General features: G+C 41.9%; 1 protein-coding gene across 6 annotated transcripts in view; it reads left to right on the top strand.

Annotated features, from left to right (window-relative positions):
• ANKMY1 (ankyrin repeat and MYND domain containing 1) overlaps positions 1-26,390 on the top strand; it is a 283,242-nt gene that overhangs the window by 58,963 nt on the left and 197,889 nt on the right. For all 6 annotated transcript variants that reach the window (XM_033959160.1, XM_033959159.1, XM_033959163.1 and 3 more), the window contains 2 exons: positions 10,159-10,375; positions 25,932-26,090. In XM_033959160.1, the coding sequence (XP_033815051.1) occupies positions 10,159-10,375; positions 25,932-26,090 (376 nt within the window). The remainder of the gene's footprint in view (positions 1-10,158; positions 10,376-25,931; positions 26,091-26,390) is intronic.

Consider the following 26,390-nt stretch of genomic DNA (forward strand, 5'->3'; position numbering starts at 1 on the left):
CCCAGTGGACTTGTGTGTCTAGGGGCCATCAACGAATTAATCCTGCCCTGGTCCCACATGTGAGAATATACTGCCTGCTTGTCCTAGGATAAAGCACAGTTACTTACCGTAACAGGTATTTTCCGGGGATAGCTGGTAGATATTCTCACATCTTACCCAGCTCCCCTGGTTGGCTTCTTAGCTTGCTTACAGAACTGAGGTATGACAAGCCTCCGTTGGACGAGAAGGTAATTGCGCATTCATTGTGCGGGCAGTTGCGAAGTTTCTAAAAACTTTAAAGTGTCAATGCACTTTTACCACTGTCCCTACTGGGCTCCGTGGATGACATCACCCCATATGTGAGAATATCTGCCTGATGTCCCCGGATAACACCTGTTATGGTAAGTAACTGTGCTTTCTCTGTTACCAAAGCTGCTGAGAAAATCAACTGTAACCTTTCAAGTATTCTCTCATTCGTGACTTGGCCTAGCTCCAGCAAAAGATAGAGATCTACATCTGCATATTCTACATTCCCTAGGGTTTTAGACATGGAAACAGATGAGCCATCTCTTTCAAATTCTGCGCCTTCTAATGCCCCATCAAACCGATCTAATGTTATCAAAATATTTAAGTACTATAAATTAACTTAGCACTGTTAATTCTCAAGATGCAATAAACATTATTTTTGGCACACTGGGGATCCTCAGAATACCACCCGATCAAGTAGATCAATTAGATCAGTATGGCAGCACTCCTCACAAGTTCCCCTTTTCTTTGGTGTGTATTCTTAATAACTTTTTTAGTGTTTTTTTAATGTTTATAAATTAAATTTGTACTTTATATATGAAAGTGTATTTCTATATTTCATCTTTTCAGTTGTGTGAGCATTATATAACTATATAACAAAGACTTAGCTTAGTCAAGATCGTTGCTGTACCAGTCCTCCTCCGACAAACTTGAAGGGCTGAAGTTAGGACCCAAAGTGGTGAACTGGGTCAGAAACTGGCTGTCGGACAGACGCCAGAGGGTGGTGGTTAATGGAAGTCGCTCGAAGGAAGGAAAGGTGACTAGTGGAGTCCCTCAGGGTTCGGTGCTGGGGCCAATCCTGTTCAATATGTATGTAAGTGACATTGCTGAAGGGTTAGAAGGAAAAGTGTGCCTTTTTGCAGATGATACCAAGATTTGTAACAGAGTAGACACCGAAGAGGGAGTGGAAAATATGAAAAAGGATCTGCAAAAGTTAGAGGAATGGTCTAATGCCTGGCAACTAAAATTCAATGCAAAGAAATGCAGAGTAATGCATTTGGGGATTAATAATAGGAAGGAACCGTATATGCTGGGAGGAGAGAAGCTGATATGCACGGACGGGGAGAGGGACCTTAGGGTGATAGTGTCCGAAGATCTAAAGGCGAAAAAACAGTGTGACAAGGCAGTGGCTGCTGCCAGAAGGATTCTGGGCTGTATAAAGAGAGGCGTAGTCAGTAGAAGAAAGAAGGTGTTGATGCCCCTGTACAGGTCATTGGTGAGGCCCCACTTGGAGTATTGTGTTCAGTTTTGGAGACCGTATCTGGCGAAAGACGTAAGAAGACTTGAGGCGGTCCAGAGGAGGGCGACGAAAATGATAGGAGGCTTGCACCAGAAGACATATGAGGAGAGACTGGAAGCCCTGAATATGTATACCCTAGAGGAAAGGAGAGACAGGGGAGATATGATTCAGACGTTCAAATACTTAAAGGGTATTAACGTAGAACAAAATCTTTTCCAGAGAAAGGAAAATGGTAAAACCAGAGGACATAATTTGAGGTTGAGGGGTGGTAGATTCAGGGGCAATGTTAGGAAATTCTACTTTACGGAGAGGGTGGTGGATGCCTGGAATGCGCTCCCGAGAGAGGTGGTGGAGAGTAAAACTGTGACTGAGTTCAAAGAAGCGTGGGATGAACACAGAAGATTTAGAATCAGAAAATAATATTAAAGATTGAACTAGGCCAGTTACTGGGCAGACTTGTACGGTCTGTGTCTGTGTATGGCCGTTTGGAGGAGGATGGGCAGGGGAGGGCTTCAATGGCTGGGAGGGTGTAGATGGGCTGGAGTAAGTCTTAACAGAGATTTCGGCAGTTGGAACCCAAGCACAGTACCGGGTAAAGCTTTGGATTCTCGCCCAGAAATAGCTAAGAAGAAAAAAAAAATAAAAAAAAATTTTAAATTGAATCAGGTTGGGCAGACTGGATGGACCATTCGGGTCTTTATCTGCCGTCATCTACTATGTTACTATGACACGTTTCATGCTTATCTTGACAACTTATGTCCTACTTACATTTGTATTTACCCATGCAAATTGTGACTAGGGCTTCTAAATAGGGAAGTTCCAAGTACATAATTTTATTTTATTGTAACCTGTTCTGGGCTCCTAGGGAGAACAGGCTATAAAAATGAACAAATAAATAAATAAAATCTTAATATTTTGAGAAAATATAGGACAAATTTAATTTGATTTATATCCTATCCAGGGCAGGATTAATTTGTCGAGGGCCCCTAGGCACACTAGTACACTGGGCCCCCTGCCCCGCCCCACCCCACCATGCGCCCAGGCGGAAACAGGAAGCTGCGTCAGAGGGAAGCTTTGGGTAAGCAGCACCGCTTGCAAAATTACAGTTCCCGTTGCCTTTCTTATCCGCTTTGCTTGCTTGTCCTACTTTCCGTCGATGAGGTGGGGGGGGGGGGGGGCCCGCATTGCCGATCGATACTGGAGGGGCCCATCGCTGTTTGGAAAAAACAATGTTGATGCCCTCCTTCATCGGGCCCCCATGACCATTTTGGGCCCTAGGCAAGTGCCTACTGGGCCTATTGGTTAATCCTGCTCTGATCCCATCCTCAGAACAGGTTACAAGGTAATATACATAATAATTAAAACAAATGAGATACAGACAATTAAGGCAGTATGGCTATAGTGGAAATTGTCTAATATAGATTCGTCCTGAGTCCCAACACCTGGTGCTAGATGTGTTCACCTGACTCACACAACCTCTCCCTCATCTGCTGTGTTTCCTGGAGGAGTTGCCACAGTACCTCAGGTTGTCTCTCTGGGTGTCCAGCCCTTGTGCATGAGCTGCATCTTCTGCTGTTGTAGTCAGCTATGTTTATGTTGTGATCCAGGAGCTTCTGGGTCACACAGAGAAGTAAGTTGCTGCATCTGTTGTATGACTCCCCTCTGGGCAGGATAGGCATGTTCACTGGCCTCATCTGGCTTCCTGCCATCATTTGAGAACTGAGGGAAGGGAGATCCTCCTCCAACTGGTTGGCCTCCCCCATTACACCTGCTGCCTCCTTTACTTTTGCAGGTACTTCACTGAGCTCCTATCCATCCTCAGTGCATGGCTCGCCTTCAGTTGCTTGGGGGGGGGTTCTCCGCCCCTGCAGCCAATGCTTCTGATTGGGCCACTGACCTGCAGGCCACTAGTTCCTACGTCTGGCTCCAAGTTGTCATCATTTTTTTTTCCATTCTCTAATTGTTGTTTGTTCTCTTTCATCACAGAACTAAGCATTAAGCATATTCTCTTTGTAAGACTCTATGTAATTAGAGTGAGCCTCTGAGGAGTAGTGGCTCGTGGCCAGCAGGGGGTGCTGTTTAATGGGACGATATTGAGGTCAGAAGCATGATAGTGCAGTATTTTTGTAGCGCCAGTTTTTCATATGGTTCTGGGTAATTCTAATTAGACAAACATCTGTGTTAGTTAAGGACCACGCCCAAATAGAAGCGTACGAAAAACAGGTGAATAAAACATTTAAATATAATGTAGCTAAGGCCAGAAGAAAAAACACACTAAAGATTAATATAAGGAAAAGAATGGTGTTTTTTGTGTACTTTGCTGTTGAAGCTAAATCATGGTGGAAATCATGATTACATGATTACATGGAGGTTCTTTTGTATGTGCTATAACTGTCCTGTCTTAGGTCACCATCTTGTGCCAGTGAATAGTTTCTGTTCTTTGTTCAGCTTCCCGCCTTTAGCCTCGTGGTTCTAATTGAAAACAGATGTGCTTAGACCAGTTAGGAAAAAAAGCATATTAGATTCCATATTCCAAACTGAGATATAAAATGTATGAAGTATGAATGGCCAAGATATGAATGAAATTATGAATGTTTGGGGCCCATGAATGTGGTGACATGAATGTAAAATATAAATGGTTTATATAAATGGTTTTATAAACAAAAACATTAAGAAAAACTCTTAAGCACAACATCTGGAAATGATTAGAGTCAGTCCCAAGAATAGGGAAAAGGGGGGCATTGAAAGCCCATGCTTCAGGAAGAGGAGAGGGGGATTTAACCCCCCCTCTTTCTCCTGAGTAAGATTTCTGTGTAAGGCTGTGCAATTTGAATCTGTCAGCTTAGGAGTTCTTTTTCTTTAAGGCTCAGAACTTGTCAGCATGGAAGGACTGAGAATTTACCATGTTAATAATTGTGAATTCTTTTGAATGTTAATGTTAATTCAGAAATCATCTGAAACTTTGACTAACTTTTAAACATGGAGGAATGTTTCTTTGTCTAAACTTTGAGACCACCCATAGAAATGTTATTGGTCGTCAAACTTGATGATGTCACTAAACCAAAAGTTATATAATAGACTGTAATGAGATAGAAAAACGAGACCATTGTGAGAAGGCCAGTCTTTGGCCACGATGATGATCTCCCATGAGCGCAACGTAAGCAATTATGCTATTCTTTTGATCTAATAATGGGAAAATAGAACCAATAATTCAATAAATCCTGGTTATAATTTTAAAACCTTGCGCTGGTGTCATTTTGCATGTAGAATTATTTTCAAACCTGAAGCTTTCACAAATGGCGTCAATGCCCCATGCTCAATTGGTGGCGAAACCCGGGAACTAACTAATTTGACGCATTGAAAAAGCTTATAGGTTATTCATAGAAGCTCTTTAGAGATTTCGCATGGTTGTGTAACAAAAGGTAGTCACAGGTTGACTGGCTGCGCAGGAATATGGCGGAAATTAGAGATAAAACGGGACCGGAAAACTGGAAAATTGTGAGTATTACGCCTGTTTAAAGAAAAAAAAATTAATTAAAAAAAAAAATTAATTAATTAAAAATAATAAAAAAATTATTTAACAGTAAGGAGCATGCATGCTTGTATATATCTGTACATAAGAAATTAAATATTAATGGAAAAAGAAAAAAAGAAAAAATTAGAAATAAAAGTAACACAGAAAGAATGTAACAGCCCAGTGGAACAGCAAAGATGGCTTGTGAAAAGAAAGAAAAAACCTTGCAGTGCTGGCATTTTTCCATCTGGCTCTGTCTGAAAGAAGAAAAAAATGTGCCCAGTAGAGAGCAGGTCTCCTCTGTGAACGTAAGTTTTTGCTTGTTTAAAAATGCGTTATTAAGTTTGAAGAAAAAAAAACAAATTTGTTCTTTCCTGCTGTGTGTCTAAGCTTTGTCTCTGAACTAACTCTATCTGACTTTGAAAAGTTTCCCTCTGTCCCGTCTTTTTGTTTGAAAAAACGGGCTGAGGGCACCCCCCCTCTTTCTTTGTCTCTCTCTCTGCATTTTCAGTGCCTATCTGAAGTAACTACTTTGAAAAGAAAAAAGAAATTGTGTTTCTCAGCTTTGTCTTTCTAAACTCCAGTTCTGTCTCTCTCTGTCTTTTTTGCTCTGCCCTAACTTTTTCTCTTGTCTCTGGAAAAAGAAAAATAAAGTTAATGGCTTCCCGTTCCCTTCAGTCTCCTTTGTTTGAAAGAGCGGGCTGCAAATGGGGGATTTTCACCCCCACCTTTTTCCTCCCTCGCCTTCCACAGAGCTATCACGTGAACTGAAGGCGGGCTTCTCCTTTGTTCATTACCAGGAAGAGGGGAAGGGGGAGGAAAGAGGGGGAGGGAATGGAGCAGCAATGGAGTTTTGATTCTTCTTTTTTGAGAAGTCTCGGAGCAAGTCTGTTTTGCATATTAAAAGGGTTTATTGAGAACTGGTAGTTTAGCAAGACATGAGAATCCTATGTATCCGTTTCCGATGTAGTAAAAAAAAAAAAGAAAAGCTTATGTAGTGTGAATTCAATGTGGTCTCTCTCTGATAAAACTTTACCAGCATGCTGTTTAGAGTTCCGGAAAGTTTGTGTATGTTGTTTTTGTAGTGTAGATCTGTGCTGTTAAGAACAATTGAGGTACTTTAGTAGCTTCAGAGCTGTTTGTAGCCTAGGGCTATGTCAAAGAATGCATTAAAAAGAGGTTATGTAGCCTGTATGTTGTTTCTTTATATTTTAAAAAAGGTTATCAGAATATTGGAAGAACAGAACTGTAGGATCAGAAGGAATTGGAAAGTGATTTTTAAACGAGAAAGTGAAGTGAAAAGGAAAAGAAAATTAAATGTTTGGCTGTTTCAAAGCAGGGAGATAGTTTGTAGAAGGAATGTACAGGAATGTGGAAAGAAAGCTTGTGAAATGTGCTATGGAAGAGTTCGATAGGGAAGATGGGAGAAGAGAAAAGAATTCTGCTGGACTTGGGAATGAAAGGATAATTTTGTGGAAAAGAAAAAGATTTATTCCAAAAAACAGATACCATGCTTAAAAGCAGGCAAGTGTGCATAAGGGAAAAATAAAATCCCTGCCTTTATATTTTTATCTCAGTGTTTCAAATTAATTTTGAATATGAATTTTTGTGCCCCTGCATGGTTTATAAAGTATTTTTAAACTTGTGCATTGTCCAAAATGTATGATTAGGGAGTAATTAAATTTAAATACATTTTAAAATTAAATTGGGAAGTTTAAAATAAAAAGATTAAGAAAAGTAGAGGTTAAGTACCTATATTTTTTGAAAATCGAAATAAATGTGAAACAAAGGGCTTGCTAACTTGGTTAACGGAAAAGAACAATTATAATAAACTTTTATGTAAGTGGATGAATTCGGAATTGAAATTTTGCTTACTTTTTACAAGTAAGCTCTTCAGGATAGGAACCTAATAAAGAATATGGAATTGAGAATAATTCCCTGATGTTAGAAAAAAAAGAAAGTCTAATTTTACCATGTAGAGAATGTGTCTGCATGTTTAAATTTTCCTGTGGCCAATTTTGGTACTACAGGACCCTGAAAAAAGTCTATTTAATCTGTATGTTTTGTGTTTCAGTTAAGAACCTTCTTTGAATCCTTTCAACAATTCAACACAGAAACTGTAACTCTGCAATACAAGAATTGGTACAGTTTGCAGAGGGGATAAAGTGCTATGTGTTTTTTTCTTTGTTCTTTTGTTAATGAACATGTGCTTTCCTTCCAGGATTTACACTGACCAGCAGTACCACATTCCACCACTAGAGCTGTGGAGAACACAGAGAAAAAATTCCGATGCTGAATTTTCGGCGGGAATTTCAGTGTTCCTTTGTCTTCAACTAATGAGCTGTGCTTACCTTTCAGTTGTACAGAAAAGCCAAGCTTTCAGTTACAGAAAAGCCAAGCTTGAATTATGAAAACGTTGCAGCATGAACTTTTTAAAGCCATGATTTAAATTTCACTGAAATTAATTTAGAGACTCCGACCTTACAAGTTGCTAAAACTATTTGCAAAAGACATTTCTGGACTCATATAAAAAAATTTTGAACGAGAAAAAACAGACTTTATCTTAAACCATGTTACTTTAAATCACTTCATTTGAATTAGGCTTCTGAACTTTAATTATGCTTTTGCATAATTTCATAGACTTATTCTGATATTGTATTAATAACTGTATTTTCTTTATCATTGTCTTCATGCATTGTTCTCAGAAAATATTTTGTTTATCCTGTATTTTAAATTTTATTTCATATGACTGTATTTCTATACACAGTGGCAGCTTCTAAGCTGTAACACAGTGCCACAATATTGTTTAATTGGGTTTAACAGCTGATATCATCAGTCCTTTTAATGATTTTAATTTAAATTTGAGAAATGAGTTCCTGCAACACACACAGAAAAAGAAAACTTATATCTGATGTGCATGCATTATCTGCACATGAGTACATTTCCATATTAAGCATATATTTGGGTTTTCTTAACACTGTACATTATTTTACACTTTATTGATATAATTCCAAGGTGTTATAACATAACACTTTTGAGCATAGGGACTAATTAAATTAGGTAATACTGAGGTTCTCTTTATCTTAGGGAAATCTAGGGTTCTATTTTTCTTTAGCTATACTTTCTCTAAATTTCTGACTTTTTAAACTTTAAAAGTACTGGAGTTTCATGAATACCTCTATGAATAAAACAACAGACACTAGGTTAGTCTCTGCTCTAGGACTGTACTTGCACCTAGAACAGACACTGACTGTCTAACTACCACTGGAATGGTAAGTTTCCTATATGATATGGTTTTAGACAGCAACTTACATAAATGTACACTTAGATGGGTTTTATCTAGAATAGTGGATGGGATTTGCTTGCATTCTCACTAGAGAATTCAAGTACACTTTGGGTAAGATCTTCTAGGCACCTGCCGTTGCAGGCCTAGGTAGTACATTTTTCTGGCTTTTGCTATCTAATTGGCATTTAAAAGAATATACTTGCACAGACACACTGATCCATAAGAAGAACCGTACCCTGAGTGAACCCCAGCGCCACAGATAAGACCACGAGCTCAATTCTGAATATTACTTCATAAATTCAGTAATATCCAAGAGGGGATTGAGGAGTAGTGGCTCGTGGCCAGCAGGGGGTGCTGTTTAATGGGACGATATTGAGGTCAGAAGCATGATAGTGCAGTATTTTTGTAGCGCCAGTTTTTCATATGGTTCTGGGTAATTCTAATTAGACAAACATCTGTGTTAGTTAAGGACCACGCCCAAATAGAAGCGTACGAAAAACAGGTGAATAAAACATTTAAATATAATGTAGCTAAGGCCAGAAGAAAAAACACACTAAAGATTAATATAAGGAAAAGAATGGTGTTTTTTGTGTACTTTGCTGTTGAAGCTAAATCATGGTGGAAATCATGATTACATGATTACATGGAGGTTCTTTTGTATGTGCTATAACTGTCCTGTCTTAGGTCACCATCTTGTGCCAGTGAATAGTTTCTGTTCTTTGTTCAGCTTCCCGCCTTTAGCCTCGTGGTTCTAATTGAAAACAGATGTGCTTAGACCAGTTAGGAAAAAAAGCATATTAGATTCCATATTCCAAACTGAGATATAAAATGTATGAAGTATGAATGGCCAAGATATGAATGAAATTATGAATGTTTGGGGCCCATGAATGTGGTGACATGAATGTAAAATATAAATGGTTTATATAAATGGTTTTATAAACAAAAACATTAAGAAAAACTCTTAAGCACAACATCTGGAAATGATTAGAGTCAGTCCCAAGAATAGGGAAAAGGGGGGCATTGAAAGCCCATGCTTCAGGAAGAGGAGAGGGGGATTTAACCCCCCCTCTTTCTCCTGAGTAAGATTTCTGTGTAAGGCTGTGCAATTTGAATCTGTCAGCTTAGGAGTTCTTTTTCTTTAAGGCTCAGAACTTGTCAGCATGGAAGGACTGAGAATTTACCATGTTAATAATTGTGAATTCTTTTGAATGTTAATGTTAATTCAGAAATCATCTGAAACTTTGACTAACTTTTAAACATGGAGGAATGTTTCTTTGTCTAAACTTTGAGACCACCCATAGAAATGTTATTGGTCGTCAAACTTGATGATGTCACTAAACCAAAAGTTATATAATAGACTGTAATGAGATAGAAAAACGAGACCATTGTGAGAAGGCCAGTCTTTGGCCACGATGATGATCTCCCATGAGCGCAACGTAAGCAATTATGCTATTCTTTTGATCTAATAATGGGAAAATAGAACCAATAATTCAATAAATCCTGGTTATAATTTTAAAACCTTGCGCTGGTGTCATTTTGCATGTAGAATTATTTTCAAACCTGAAGCTTTCACAAATGGCGTCAATGCCCCATAATGAAATATGGAAAAAAATGCCAACTTTTGTTTTGGGTTTTTCATAGATAATTTTTAAAAGATTTACATGCTCTAAAAGTATTTTAGATGTGTAAACTCTGGTCTTAAAGCTCTCTGATGTTTACAGTTTATATCCTGCTAATTACTTATAATAATACGTATTTGTGCCATCATCTGCTCTGTTTATATGCTTTTTTATTGATAGAATTACACTGCTCTTCTCTTCTGTGTTTTCTTAGGTATAACCAAACTCATATTAATTGGGATGTTACTTCTATACTAAATGGAAATCGAGAATCTTTTGGACCTAAAGGCCCTAGAGAACTATATTCAGAACTACTGATTATGAAAGCTGGAGAAGGAGACTACAATTGTGTTTATGAGATTCTGAGAGATAACCTTGCGCATCCAGATGTGGCTGATGCAAATGGACATACTGCACTCATAGCTGCTGCTGTAAGAGAATTATGTTTTATGGTTTTTATTTATATCCTACTTTCTACAAAGCAGGTTCCAAAAACACATAATTAAAAAACACAAAAAAACTCATTACAAAACATGTACATACAAGCACGGTCTTGCCTTTACAGCCTTGTCCTACATAAAAAAAACACATAAGAAACAATCCACCCCACATGCACATACAATACTCACCCATATGCCACAAATACCCACCCCTGTCTCTTAGTATCATTTATACATTCAAGTTATAAAACTATATTGTCTTCTCTCTTAACACCCATATTTCATTTGACATAACAAATAATGTTTCAACAAATGTTTAAATGAATTGTGATTCCCTTACTGACATATATAACCTGGGAGTTTATTCCACTCTACTGGGCCCACACATGAAAATGCTGCAGCCCTCATGGTTTGTTACTGCAATTCCTTTCTAGATGGTATCACCAAATCCCCTTTACAAGCAGACCATAACTTTACGAGTGAATTCTAGTATGCGATTACCTCTGATAGGTACCGCAGTGACAATCTATGTATTGCTAAATAGGTTAGCAACAACAATCTATACCTCACTCTGTATTCTATTTTAAGCCAATACAGCTTAATGCAAAACTCAAATATGTGATCACACCTTGATAACCTAAATAAAGTGTGGATGACAGAATTCTGTGCAACCTGTAATGCTGTTAATACAATGGACAGAACATCCAATAGGGCTATATTGTAGTACGGTAATCTAGGCTTGAGAGCACAACTGACTGAAGAACCTTTTTAAAGTTACCATCCGACACATAGTAATACAAATTATTTACAAGTCACAGATTGAAGTATATTTTCCTTATCCTAAATCATTTCACAGTAATATTTTTCCTGTATTGAATTATTTTAATTTTGAAAGGGCATCCTTCTTTATTTGTTGTTACTAATAACCATATTCAATTCAGTTGTAAAACAAATTGTCATCACTGCCAATAACTAAGACATCTATACATCTGTCCTACTCTCTCTAGTTTCTCAGGGGGCATGAGATTTAATGGTCACATGATCAATGACAGCACACAGCCATGTGGCCACAAAGGCTGCTTCCAGGTTTTCAGACCCAGCATCCTTTTCCTTGCAACCACTGACTGAGTTCCCCCCCCCCGCCCAGTCAGCCTGTTCTACCCAAGTGGGAGGGGGAGGTAAAACAAAGGAAAATCCAACAAGTCTACAGTGATTGTCGAACAATAAAAAGCAAACAAACAAACAAAACTGCAGAAGTGAAGTACAAGATGCTAAAACTTTATTGTTGCCCAAAGTGTGGTTCACTTAGATTTCAAACCTGGACCCAACATGGTTCGTGTTTCAAAAAACACTTCTTCCTCAGGGGTCCAAGATCTTCTATGTCTCAATTAAAATGAACCAAATGAGGTGCAACAATTTTAAAGAAATTTTGAGCCTAAGACTGGCCCACAAGAATACATGAAAATGTCAAAGGGGGAGGGAGCTGGCAATGTGGGAGATAATGAGGATAACTGAAAGAGGGCAATCAGTATTTTGACCTTCTCTGGCTTTTTTTTCTCTGCCATAGTTAATTGTAGCAGTTAACCAGTTTCTATGAAGTGGTGTTACTATTGTGATCACCTGGACCTAGTGGAAGGGAGGAAGGAGTACTAGATTGGGCCGTGGCCAGGGCCAGACATACTGTAATTACCTGCTGCTGTAGAAGTTCCTGGCATAGAGGTGAGAAGGTTCCATCACATCTGGTCCAAGATGTAGATGACTCAGACTTGAGGAGAAAAATGTCTGCTGGAACAAGTTGGTTCCATGTGAGGGTGCTGATGCCCTGCAAATATGAGCCCTTACATAGTGCTTCCTCTGAGCACTGAGCAAGAGCCTGTGGTTGGAGCAGCATGGTCTTCAATACCCAGCCCAGGATGGGTCTGCTCTTGCCATGTCTACTATTTCTAGAAATCTACAGCTTTATTTTACTTTGCCCAGCACTGGCTCTGTGATTATTAAAAAATATGCAATCTAATTTAAAAAAAATATTTATTTATTTGGTTAGTTATATATCCCATACTCCCCAACAAGCTCAAAATGGGTAAAAAGGTTGACATACAATGCAATAGGTGAGACATTCTAGACAATAGAGGGCTCATAATCAAAAGAGAAAAATGTCCAAAAAATGGATATAGTAGCGCTAGAAAAGGTTCAAAGAAGATCGATCAAGATGGTAAAGGGAATGGAACTCCTCTCGTTTGAGGAAAGACTAAAACAGTTAGGGCTCTTCAGCTTGGAAAAGAGATGGCTGAGGGGAGATATGATTGAAGTCTACAAAATCTTGAGTGGAGTAGAACGGGTACAAGTGGATTGATTTTTCACTCCGTCAAAAATTACAAAGACTAGGGGGACACTCAATAAAGTTACAGGGAAATACTTTTAAAACCAATTGGAGGAAATTTTTTTTCACTCAGAGAATAGTTAAGCTCTGGAATGCGTTGCCAGAGGATATGGTAAGAGTTGATAGAGTAGCTAGTTTTAAGAAAGGTTTGGACAGGTTCCTGGAGGAAAAGTCGGTGGTCTGTTATTGAGAAAGACATGGGTGAAGCCACTGCTTACCCTGTATCGGTAGCATGGAATATTGCTACAACTTGGTTTTGACCATGGTACTAATGACCTGGATTGGCCACTGTGAGAACGGGCTACTGGGCTTGATGAACCATTGGTCTGACCCAGTAAGTCTATTCTTATGTTCTTATATGACCATGTATCAGAATTTTATATCAAACTGTTTTGATTAAAAACAGAATACAGGATATGGTACAAATTATTGTTGTTAACATATCTCTGTGGACATGGGATGACACCAAAATACTTGATTGATAGTATATCCCCATATATGCTTTCTCAAATCTTCTCTCGGCCGATTGTGTGGATCTGAATATACCAAATATAAAGCAAATGAGATTGCGTATGACTAGAGTAGGTTCTTTTTCTTATATTGGTTCTGATACTTGGAATAATATTCCGCTATACATCAGACAATAGGGAAATTTGAATATTTTTAAGAAACTGTTCAAGCGATATTTATTTTGTAAAATGAAATATGAGTGTTGAGCACCTGGGGGTAATGGTGGACAAAACAATGAAGCCGTCGGCACAGTGCGCAGCAGCCGCTAAGAAGGCGAATAGAATACTAGGTACTATCAAGAAAGGTATTACAACTAGAATGAAAGAAGTTATCCTGCCGTTGTATCGAGCGATGGTGCGCCCACATCTGGAATACTGCATCCGTACCTTAAGAAGGATATGGCGATACTTGAGAGGGTTCGGAAAAGAGTGACATGATTGATAAAAGGTATGGAAAACCTTTCATACGCTGAAAGATTGGAGAAACTGGGGCTCTTTTCCCTGGAGAAGCGGAGACTTAGAGGGGACATGATAGAGACTTACAAGATCATGAAGGACATAGAGAAAGTGGAGAGGGACAGATTCTTCAAACTTTCGAAAAATTAAGAGGGGACAGATTCAGAACCAGTGCTAGGAAATTCTTCTTCACTCAAAGGGTGGTGGACACCTGGAATGCGCTTCCAGAGGTTGTGATAGGAAAGAGTACGGTATTTGGGTTCAAGAAGAGATTGGACAATTTCCTGAAGGAAAAGGGGATAGAAGGGTATGGATAGAGGATCACCATACAGGTCCTGGACCTGATGGGCCGCCGAGTGAGTGGACTGCTGGGCATGATGGACCTCTGGTCTGACCCAGCAGAGGCACTGCTTATGTTCTTATTTTTAGTTTGATACTAGATGATGTGCTTATGGGGTAAGTTTTGCAATCGTTTGTTATTTATGAATGTTTGTAACAAATAATATGGTTTTTTTTTGTGACCCACTTTGATAAAAGTGGGCTATAAGTGAATCTAATATAATAAAAGCCTAAGCCGTGCATGCGCACTCTTACCTGCGTGCTCCCGTTTTCCTTGCGCTGTAGGTCCCCACAGGTAGGAGTGTGCATGTGCGCTTCCATGCATCTCTCTCTCCCAAGGCGGATGTGGGCTTCGGTCGGCACAGAGGCTGTTTGCCGCCGCGGCTGGCGGCGCCTACAGGTTGCAGCGGCTGGCGGCATCAGGCTGGTGGCAGATGGCAGACGCAAGGTAAGGGTGCTGCTGGACAGGGGAAGAGACGGGGGGGTAGAAAAAGGAAGGGAGGCCTGCTGGATGGGGGAGCAGGAAAGAGGTGCTAGGAGGGAAGAAAAAGGGAGGCCTACTGCTGGACGGGGGAGCAGGAAAGAGGTGTTTGGGGGAAGAAAAAGGAAGGGAGGCCTGCTGGACGGGGGAGCAGGAAAGAGGTGCTAGGGAGAAATAAAAAGGAAGGGAGGCCTACTGCTGGATGGGGGAGCAGGAAATAGGTGCTGATGGACAGGGGAAAAGATGGGGGGGGAGAAAAAGGAAGGGAGGTTTACTGCTGGACAGGAAAGAGGTGCTGCTGGACAGGAGAGAGATTAAAAAAAGGGAGAAGGGCTGCTGCTGGATAAGGGGAGCAGTGAAGGGGTGGTGGTGGATACAGGGAAGGTAAAAGGAAGGGAGAATGGGTGGACAGCCGAGGAAAAAGAAAGACAGAAAGAAAGACAGAAGGAGAGGAGAAGAAGGAGAGAGAGAGAGAGAGAAAGAAATAAAGACAGACACACACATATATTCTAGCACCCGTTAATGTAACGGGCTATAAGACTAGTAAACTATAAAAGAGGAGACAGTGGGCTCCCTGTGGTACCTCGTATTTGATTGGTTTTGGTTTAGATAGGGTTGAGCCCATTAGTACATGTGGAGGGGCATAATAAAAAAAACGTCTAAGTTCCCTTTTGGCCTAAGGCCTTAAACGTTGAAAGTAGAAGCAGGGAAAATGCCCATTATAAAAAAAACGTCCAAAAGGAGGTTTTTTTGATAATGGCCTGCCTCTACGTTCAGCTGTTTAAACGCCCAGACCATCACTACGTCTAAACTTACACCATATAATCAACCTAAAAAAAGCCTAAGTTCCAAATGCCCCAAACAAGGGCTTTTAGGCGAAGGAGGAGCCATTCCTTCGCCTAAAAGCTGGATTTTGTAACCGTTGTCTGTCAAAAACAACACCGGTTACAGAATCCCCCCCCACACACACACAACGATCCAGGCAGGAGGGAGCCCAAGCCCTCCTGGCCTGCGGCACCCCGAACCCCCGACTATGATTGGGGCAAGAGGGAGCCCAAGCCCTCTTGCCCTGGCGGCACCCACCTTCCTCCGACTCGATCGGGGCAAGAGGGAGCCCAAGCCTTCCTGCCCAGGCAAACCACCCCACTCCCACTAAGATAAGGGCAGAAGGGATCCCAGGCCCTCCTGCCCTCGATGCAACCCCCCCACGACCGAACCCCCGATTGGCCCCACCACCGATTTGGGAACCCCCCCGCTGACCCCTGGATCCTCCCACCCCCAATCCCCCTCCCCGTACCTTAAAAATCGTTGGTCGGACGGATGGGTGCCAAGCCCGTCCGTCCAACAGGCCAGCCATCCCCGGATTGGCTGGCCTTGGGGTCTGATTGGCCCAGGTGGGGGAAGGTGGGTGCTGCCAGGGCAAGAGGGCTTGAGCTCCCTCATGCCCCGATTGTTGTCGGCGGGGCCAGGAGGGCTTGGGCTCTCTCCTGACCCAATCGGATCGGAGGAGGGGTGGATTGCTGCAGGAAAGATGGGTCATCTCTCCTGTCGCTTTAGCGATCCCAAGTGCCACGTTTGGCGCCACTTGGTGCTATCGCTATTGCGGCAGGGGAGATGAGTCATCTCTCCTGTCCCGATGATTGCGATGGGGGGTGGGTAGGTTGCCGAGCCGCTGAGCTGATTGCGCCAGCCGCGATCAGCTCAGCGGCCCCTTTTCGGCACTTATACCTGTTTTGACTTGGTCTAAGTCAAAACGTATAAGTGCCGACTAGGCAACCTATCTAAAGTTTTGGATATACCTGTTGTACGCCTAGGTGTAGGTCAGCCCACTTCCCACCCATCCCCACCTCTAAAAATGCCTCTTCTCTCTCTGTGCGTTTAGAGGCAGGGGAAAGGCCTAAGCTAGTTTTAGATACGTCTAAAACCAGCTTTGATTATGGGTACTTGTACGATCAGGCTTTTTGATCGTCCAAGTACCCATTTAGGCCACTTTTTAGACTTTTTTTTTTTTAATTATGAGCTCCTTAGGGTTCTGTTACTTAAGAAGGAAGTGAACCAGCAAAATGCATCATTTTGGATGCTAATCTCAACAAGACACATAATGAACATAAAAATAGCCTTGCTGGGTCAGACAATGGTCCATCCAGCCCTGTAACCCGTCTTCACGGAGGCCAATCCAAGTCACAAGTACATGGCAAAAACCCAAATAGTAGCAGCATTCCATGCTACCATCCCATGTCTGTCTCAACAGCAGACTGTGGACTTTTCCTCCAGGAATCTGTCCAAACCTTTTTTAAAACCAGCTACATTAACTGCTCTTATCACATCCTCTGGCAACGCATTCCAGAGCCTGACTAGTCTCTGAGTGAAAAACTATTTCTTTCAGAGTAAAAGTATTACTCTTTAACTTCATTGAGTGTATCCTAGTCTTTGTAAATCTTGATGCAGTAAAAAAATCAATCCACTTGTACCCATTCTACACCACTCAGGATTTTGTAGACTCCAGTCATATCTCCCCTTAGCTGTTTCTTTTCCAAGATGAAGAGCTCTAACATCTTTAGCCTTTCCTCATACAAGAAGAGTTCCATCCCCTTTATCATCTTGATCACTCTTCTTTAAACTTTTTCTAGTGCTACTATGTCTTTTTTGAGATAAGGAGACCAGAACTGAACGCAGTACTCAAGGTGAGGTTGCACCATTGAGCAAAATAGAGGCTTTATAACATTCTTATTCTTGTTAACCATCCCTTTTCTAATAATTCCTAGAATCCTGTTTGCCTTCTTAGCTTCAAAGGCTGTGCTGAAATCAAGTAGCACCAAAACAACATCATTTCCCTTGTCCATGAGTTTCCAGCAGTCATTGATAATGTCAAGTAGGACAGTTTCCATGGTGTGAAATTTCCTGAATCCCAAATGGTAGGCAGATAGGGCTTCCTATTTGTTGATGTAAGAGAGGAGTTGGTTAAGTACATTTTTTTTCAAGACATATTATATAAAGGCCTAAAGTTGCTAGGAACACCAGGGTCGAGTGTGGGGTATTTTAAAAAATTGGTCTGACGATGGATGATTTCCATTTTAAAGGGACTGAGCCTGGATGTGAGGAGGAGTTGATAAGAGGAAAGATTGAGCTTACAAAGGCATCATTGGCAGCAACTAGTAGGTGTGATGAACAGGGATCCAGGATGAGCCAGAAGGGTTAATGGAGTTTAGTATCTTGATTAGGTCTTCATATGAGACAATTTCAAAATGATTTAGGGTTTCAGATGAAGATTAGGCTGTGGGGAGTTGGTGTTTGTTGTGTAGAAGCGTCTCCAGGTGAGAACGTATTTTGTCTATTTTTTTTAGCAAAGAAGTCTGAGAACATATCAATGTTGAAGTCTGAGTTTAGGGTTTGGATGTCTCCTTGTGATGCTGTGAATAACATTTTGTGAGAACAGATTTTTTGATCTGTTGGGGGTTTCCAGTAGTTGTTGGGAGCAATAGGCCTTTTGGCATCAAGTGTGGCTTGTTTGTGTTCTTGATGCAGGTTCCTCCAGATGGATTTATCCACGCTTAGTCTAGATTTGTACCATTTCCTTTCTGCTCTTCTTAGTTCTCTTTTTGGCTCTTTAAGGTTTCAGTAAACCAGGGGGAGGAGTGTTTATGAGGATAGTGTTTGACTTGTTTGACTGAGGCTAAGCCTTCATAAAGAGCTTTGACTTCGTTGTGCCAGGTCATGGCGACCTTGTCAACAGATTTGGAATTGGGTTTGAGTAGTTCGGCTAAGTTGGAAAGGCCTGCTGAGAGGTCTCATATGTCAATTTAGTTGTTGTTAAAGATTTTCAAGGGTTGGAGTTGTTTTATTGGTGATGGTTGTTTCACTGTATAGATATGGTTAAAAGTGATCAGATGGTAATCAGATCAGGGTACTGGTTTGATGGAACAGCTTGGAGTGTCAGTAGATGGATATTTTTGAGGGAAGATTAGGTCTAGGATGTGGCCTGTTGAGTGAATTGGGGAGGGGATTATTTGGTAGAAGCCCAGGTCTGTTAATGATAGGATGAAATCTGGTTCCAGTCGTGTTCAGGTAGTCTGTAAAGTTGAAGTCTCCTAGGATAAAATCTGGTTGTAAGTGATTACCACTTTTCCAAGGATTTATAATAGGTCATCTAGGGTGTTCCTCAGGGGGGCTCTGTAAATCAGCACAAAGGTGAGATCTCTGTTGTGACCCATTGAGAAGATGAGACATTTCAGTGCATTTAGTGTGATAGTGTCTATCAGTGTTAGATTGAGTTTAGATTTAACAGTGGCTACCGACGTGCATGAGCAGGTTAGAGCCTGATTGGGGGGGAGGGAGGGGGTTGACTAGATCCAGCGTGGTTCTATCATTGTCTTTGAGCCAGGCTTTGGTGATTAGGAGAATGTCCCAATTAAGCATAATGCCATCTGCGGAAACCCTGAGAGAACGTCCCAATTATTGTCTGTGAGGAGATCTTTTAGAATGACGTCTTTTTTGTTTATGAATCTCGCGTTTGCAAGGGCAATCTTGAGGCTTTTTGGCATCAATGAGGGTGAGGTAAGGGAGATGTGCCTAAGGCAGTGGGGTCTATGCTCTAGGGATTTGTTTTGGAGTAGATGACTCAGGCCTCCATATCTGCCCTGGACTGTAATGGTCGAGATGAGGAAGACATGCTTCCTAAGAGGAATGTTGGAAGAGAGGTAGAAGAGCAGAGTGAATAATATATATATATTTATATAGGATAATGTAGTGGTTGGTCATACACAATAAAAAGTATCGCTAACAGTATCCTCTATTTTTTTTTCCTTTAAATCAAATGTCCTGTGAATAAGTTAAGACACTGTGCCCAACAAACCAGCTTTACTATGCAGCAGGAAGAGGGAAGGGACAGAGTGAAGCAGGGTGAGAGTTAATCTGTAGTAGTCATGAAGCCAGTGCAGGGCCGCCATCAGAAATTTCTGGGCCCCTTACTGAGCAATCCTTTGGGCCCCCCACACACCTCTCCCCCCCCCCCCGACCCCCCCTTCTTCCATGGGCCGAATACACACATACTTTTCTCTGTCGCCGCACTCTTTGACCAAAAGATTTGTAAGCCTGCAACCACGTCAAGGTAGACTTTTTCAGCAGGGCCCTAACCTAACCTAAACTAAACTAATCTATACCTATCTATTCTAAACTAACATATGTCTAATACTGAACTAATAACAAACTAACAAACATCTGCATAATAAATAACTAATAAATAATAGTGCTAGTAGCTATAATTCACTTTTGAATGTAAAATCTCAGTTAAGGATTTCTTTTGACCTTTGTAGGCCAGAAGTAGATCATAATCGCACAATATTTTTTGTAACAAGTATTAAATGTGTTTTTATAAATACTGTAAGCTTAATAAATATAACAGAAAAAACTACACATCTGAGCGCATATCTGAACATACACATCTGTATGATCCCATCCTCCTCAGCTTGCCTATAGCTGCATCATGCATGTTAAAAATGTACGATATGTTGATATGTACACCTTCCTTCCTTCCCATCCAACCTCCTCAGCCTGTCCTTACACATCCACAGCTGCATGTTAATGATGATGTATATGTTATGTTGATAAATAAGTGCATATGAGCACATCATTAACATGCAGCTATGGATGAATATAAAAAAGAAACAATATTCTGTACAATTGTCAATTTATAAATCAGCGTCTTCTCCCCACTCTCTCTTCCCTATTTCCCTTCAGCGTCCTCAGCCCACTCTCTCTCCACTTTCCTTCAGCGCACCCACATAAAAACAAGCAAGTAATTTATATAATTTTCATTCTATTCTTTCATAGAAATTAAAGTCTAAATAATGCCAGTCACATAACAAAACATGATTTTACAAAAATAATTCCCTGCACAGTCAAGCCTGCAAGGATTACTAGATGTCTTTCAGCAGTTCCCCTCCCTCCCCCTTACCTTTGTGTCCAAGTCAAAATGATCTACTAACAATAAAATTTTAAAAACACAAAGCACGCTGTACGCAGAGAAAATGTTAATTATCATTTATATTCCGCGGGTTTTCAAAGAGGTCAAGGCAGATGACTTTATGCAATGTCACCTCAGTAACAACTATACAAAAATAGACAAATTTTCCCCCTCCCTTTTTACTAAAACGCGATAGCGGTTTTTAGCGCAGGGAGCTGCGCTGAATGCCCCACGCTACTCTCAACGCTCATAGGCTCACTACGCTAAAAAAATGCTATTGCGGTTTAGTAAAAGGGGGCCATAGTGCAAAATATAGACAGCATATATAAATTCTCAAAGCAGACACATTTTGATCACTAAATTGAAAATAAAATCATTTTTCCTATCTTTGGTAATTTCATCAGTCTCTGGTTGCACTTTATTCTTCTGACTGTGCATCCAATATTTCTTCCCTTCTTTCAGCCTCCTGCATGCTTCCTCTCCTCCAGACCTCATTCCCTCCCCAAACTTTTTCTTTGTTTCACCCTGCCCCTTCTTTCTTTTTCTCTCTCTCCATACCACCTTTCTTTCTGTATGTCTGTTTTTCTCTCTCTCTCACCCTGCCCCCTTCTTTCTTTCTCTCTCCACACCCTCTTTCGTTCTGTATGTCTGTCTTTCTCTCTCTCTCTCCGTGCCCCATTTTTCTTTGTTTCACCCTGCCCCCTTTCTTTCTTTCTGGCTTCCTGTCCCCCCCCTTTCTTACTTTCTCCCTGCCCTCTCCTATGCCACCACCATTGGGAAAATGCTGCCACCGCCACTGGGGAATAGGCTGCCACTACCGCCATCGGGAACAGGCTGGCACCAAGTTCGCCCTGCTTCTCTTCCCCGCGGGGCCGACCAACTCTCGCCACCCGACGTCAATTCTAACGTCGGAGAGAACGTTCTAGGCCAGCCAGGCAGCGATTGGCTGGCCCAGAACGTCCACTCCGACGTCAGAATTGACGCGAGTGGCGAGAGTTGGTCAGCCCCACAGGGAAAAGCAGGGAGAACTTGGCGCCGGCCTGTTCCCGATGGCGGCAGTGGCACTCAAGTGGCTAAAGAGCCGCAGTTTGCAGCCTAGGGAGAACATTGGAGGGTGGCCAGCTGTGCACCCCCCTGGGATGTAAACCCGGGGCGGGGCAGGGCGGACCGCCCCACCTCATCAACCTTGGTATGCCACTATCTGTACCTCACTCCCTCCCTATGACCAAAAATTCTCCTTTCTTCTATCACCGTGTACACAATCATCTCTTTCCCTCCCTTCCTCTCTCCCAAGTCCATGCCTTCTGTGTCCAAAAACCCATTCCCTCCCCCATCTCAGCATTTCTTTCCCTCTCTTCTTCTCTCCCAAGTCCATGCCTTCTGTGTCCAAAAACCCATTCCCTCCCCCACCTCAGCATCTCTTTCCCTCCCTTCCTCTCTCCCAAGTCCATGCCTTCTGTGTCCAAAAACCCATTCCCTCCCCCACCTCAGCATCTCTTTCCCTCCCTTCCTCTCTCCCAAGTCCATGCCTTCTGTGTCCAAAAACCCATTCCCTCCCCCACCTCAGCCTCTCTTTCCCTCCCTTCCTCTCTCCCAAGTCCATGCCTTCTGTGTCCAAAAACCCATTCCCTCCCCCACCTCAGCATCTCTTTCCCTCCCTTCCTCTTTCCCAAGTCCATGCCTTCTGTGTCCAAAAACCCATTCCCTCCCCCACCTCACCATCTCTTTCCCTCCCTTCCTCTCTCCCAAGTCCATGCCTTCTGTGTCCAAAAACACATTCCCTCCCCCACCTCAGCATCTCTTTCCCTCCCTTCCTCTCTCCCAAGTCCATGCCTTCTGTGTCCAAAAACACATTCCCTCCCCCACCTCAGCATCTCTTTCCCTCCCTTCCTCTCTCCCAAGTCCATGCCTTCTGTGTCCAAAAACCCATTCTATCCCCCACCTCAGCATCTTTTTCTCTCCCTTCCTCTCTCCCAAGTTCATGCCTTGTGTCCAAAACGCACTCCCTCCCCCCTTTTGTGTTCCGCGTTTGCCTCCCAGCCCATCTTTGCAACTTTCTCAGCAAAATGGAGCTCGAGCCGAGAGGCTTGTCTCCTGTTTCCTGCCTGCTCTGCCGCGCACAAATAGCCGACCGGAAGTATTCTCCGACGTCAGCGCTGACGTCAGAGGGCAGGCTTTGATTAAGCCCTCCCTCCGATGTCAGCGCTGACATCGGGGAACACTTCCAATTGGCTATATGTGAGCGGCAGGGCAGGTAGGAACAGAAGACTAGCCTCGCGGCTCGAGATGTATTGAACTCCGCGGATCCCCCGTCCAGCTCTCTCCTGTCCACCTGGGGCAGACCGCCCCCCCCCCCCCCTAGACTGTGGCCTAGGACCCTGGGGGAGCCCGGTCCCCATGTCAGCTCCGGGCCCCTGAATGCAGGACTGGTAGTACTGCCCTGATAGCGGCCCTGAGCCAGTGAGAGGCTTGAAAGTAGGAGATTTAGTAAGTGGAGATTTTTTTTTGACAGGGACAGCTAAAGGTTTGTTATGGGTAATATATGGTAGTATAAGTGATGTGAGCCAATGGGTGGTTACCCTCATAAGAAGAAAAGGAGAGTAAATTGATAAATTAAACTCACCAGGAAGAGTCCTCGCACAAAGGGCATGGCTATAGGATAGCAGGGCCAAAGAAGGGTGAAACTATTTCTGTGCAAGAAAGAAATATCTGAGGCAGCAAGAAACTTTTAAACACCTGGCCATGTGATTAGAAGCACTCAAGTCCTATGCTCATGGGGGGGGGTTGGCAATCCTATTCTGAATATGGGCTGCTCAGCGAAGGTATATTTTCCTGTTGTTTTTTTCTGGTCATGTGACTAGAAGCACTCCAGTCCTATGCTCAGAAAGGGAGGTGGGGAGGGAAGGACTAGCAATCCTATTCTGAATCTGGGCTGCAAAGAGAAGGTGCATTTTCTTGGCTTTTTCAGGTCATGTGATTAGAAGTACTCAGGTCCTGTGCTCAGAGAATCAAGTTTATCATCAAGTTTATTATAACATTTGATTAATCGCTTATTCTGAATTCTAAGCGATGTACAAAGTGATAAAAATTACAAAATATAGGAAGACAAACATAAAAGAGATGTACCATAACTACTAATACATTGTAGTAAATAAAATTACAAACATAAACGACAAGTTTCATAGCTACTAATACATAATAATAAATTAAATTACACGTACATTAATAAAAACATAGGGAAAACTTGGGATGAAATACAATCTAGCTATAAAAGTAGAACAATTAAGGTTAAAAACAATAGGCAAGGGAATAAAAAACAATCAAAGTAGTTAAAAATGGATTAAGAACCAAAAGCAGTTCAATTAAACATTGAATGCATCTTGAAAATGAAGACTCTTTAGTTTGCTCTTAAATTTTTCATGATTCTTTTCATCTCTCAGATGAATTGGAAGAGAATTCCAGGATTGGGGAGCCGTAACAGAAAAAATAGTCTGTCGCCGCGTATTAATAACTTTAAGAGAAGGGATGACCAACAAATTTTGGTCACTTGACCACAAGAGTCTAGGTGATGTATATGGAATTAAAACCCTATAAATAAAGGCTGGGCAGAAGAGCTGGCAATACTATTCTGAATCTGGGCTGCTCAGAGAAGGTGCATTTTCCTGGCTTTCCTGGTCATGTGAGGTAATTTATTCCTGCATTTCCTCTTCATTTACCTATGCAACTGTTATCCAAAGCTAGAGCCTACTTGCGTAGCTATTCAGTGAAAACCCAGTTGCCATTGGACCGGCATTCAGATGTCTCCTAGGATTAGGGTCACCAGATTACTATGTTGAGAAAAAGAGGCCATGTGGCCCCAGCCCAGCCCTCCCACAGCCCCATCCCATTCTGCCCATTCCTCTCCCCAACCCCAGCTCCACACAAACCTTGTCTGTTTGGGGATGCATCTGAAAGGCATCTATGCATATGCGGATGTGACGCGATGATGTGATGCAAATGTGTGTGATGTCATCGTGTAACATCCACGCATGCACAGATGCCCTCCAGATGCGGCCCCGAGCTCACATCGTTTTTCAAAACCTGGACAAACTGCGCGGTTTCATAGAAGAGAGGGTAAGGTTAAAAATGTGCATAATTAGGAAAACTTTTACAGTGTGATTGTTTTCCCTTGTACCTCTCAGCTTGCTTTGTAGGTTATGGGACAGTGGGTCTGAAACCTGTCAGACTTCTGATGAAATGGTATTCTCTTTTCTTTCCTGTTGTGTTGGAGTTTCTTTCTTTTTCTTTTAATAGTTTTATTGTAAACCATTTGAATGGCCTGACTTATAAGGTGGTATATCATGTAAATATACAGTAACTTTGAACATTTATATATCCCTGGTTTCTATAAATGGTGCTTGGATTTGCACATGCTCCTAAGATTCACGTGCTAATTAATTGGCTAATGAGCCAATTAATGTCAGTAATTCAGTACTAACACCAGTTATTGATAATTGGCAATCATTAAAATCTGTGAGTCCATCTAGCTGCATGTTATCCTATAAGGCATGGCACCTAACTCTAATAGTGTGTAACTGAAAAAAGGAGTATGTCAATGGGATAGGCATGGGTGTGTCAGGTGTGTTCTGAAAAGTTGCATGTATTGTTACAAAATACTGCTCAGTGCACCAGATTTCAGCAGGTGTAAGTCTGGTGCCCAAAGTTTTGGTGCAAGAATTGGCACTAGACATGATTCTATAAAGAGCATGTGTCCCAGTCACACCCTCCAAGTAGAGCAAGAGGTTTGCAAGTGTTCCATGTTGCCAATACAACTTAGTGGTTTTAGGGTCAGATTTGACTGTTAGTGGGTCTGAATAGAAGTGCCAGTTTCTATGCTTGGCTCACCCACACCCTGTATCAGTGCTTCTTGGGGAAGCTATTGAGAACTAGAGGGGCTGTTGCACAGGTTTCTGTTTGTCATCTCTCCTGTGACTTCTTGGACAGTACAGGTGGCCATCAGCCTGTTGGTGCTGTCCCAGGTCAACCTGCTAGTGTTGCCCCAGATGGTTTCAGAGGAATTATGGATGACAGTTTTTTTCACCCAACTACCACTTCGCCTGCAGCACCATTAGTTCATGCTTCCATTTCTGGAACAGAGCTGAATATTCCTTTTATCCCAGGACAAGCAGGCATGATATTCTCACATGTGGGTGACATCATCTACGGAGCCCCGACACGGACAGCTTTTCAAGCAAACTTGATTGAAGATTCAAGTTTGCTGTGCTGCACCACGCATGTGTGCCTTCCTGCTCCACTAGAGGGCGCATCCCCTCCTCGTGGTCTCCAGTTCTTTCATTTTCAGTAGATGAGAAACTAAGGAAAGGAAAGTAAGGAAAGTAAAGATTGTTGTGTGTTATTAATTAATACTGCTTTCATTTCAGGCTAATTGCCATTATAATATCATCAATCTTCTTCTTGATAATGGAGCTAATGTGAATAAGCTGAACGATGAAGGACTGTCGGCCCTGTCTGTGTCCTTATTGCGTTATTTCCCATCAAAATCGTTTCATTCAAATATTGCTGAGAAGAGCAAGTCTGAGGTCAGTGGTTACATTGATTTGTAGAATAACTGTGTTTTCAGTGCTGCTTTCAGACAACAACCTGAATTTAGTGATTGCAACATTTATTGTAGCTTTGTAAGGCTCTCTCCTTAACATTTCTATCTGGAACTCCTAGGCATTGGACTCTGTCAGGTTTGTTAGTGGCCCCCACAATGTATGGTTGGTGGGGGTCACTTGAGAGGCACCCTTACAAACGCCAGGTCCCAGGTTCAGTTCCCTCACAGATGATTCACCAGGAAGTAGAATCAAAGAGGCACAGCCAGAGGTGAATGCATAAAG

The sequence above is a fragment of the Geotrypetes seraphini genome, chromosome 9, assembly GCF_902459505.1.
Source record: "Geotrypetes seraphini chromosome 9, aGeoSer1.1, whole genome shotgun sequence".
Classification (NCBI taxonomy): domain Eukaryota; kingdom Metazoa; phylum Chordata; class Amphibia; order Gymnophiona; family Dermophiidae; genus Geotrypetes; species Geotrypetes seraphini.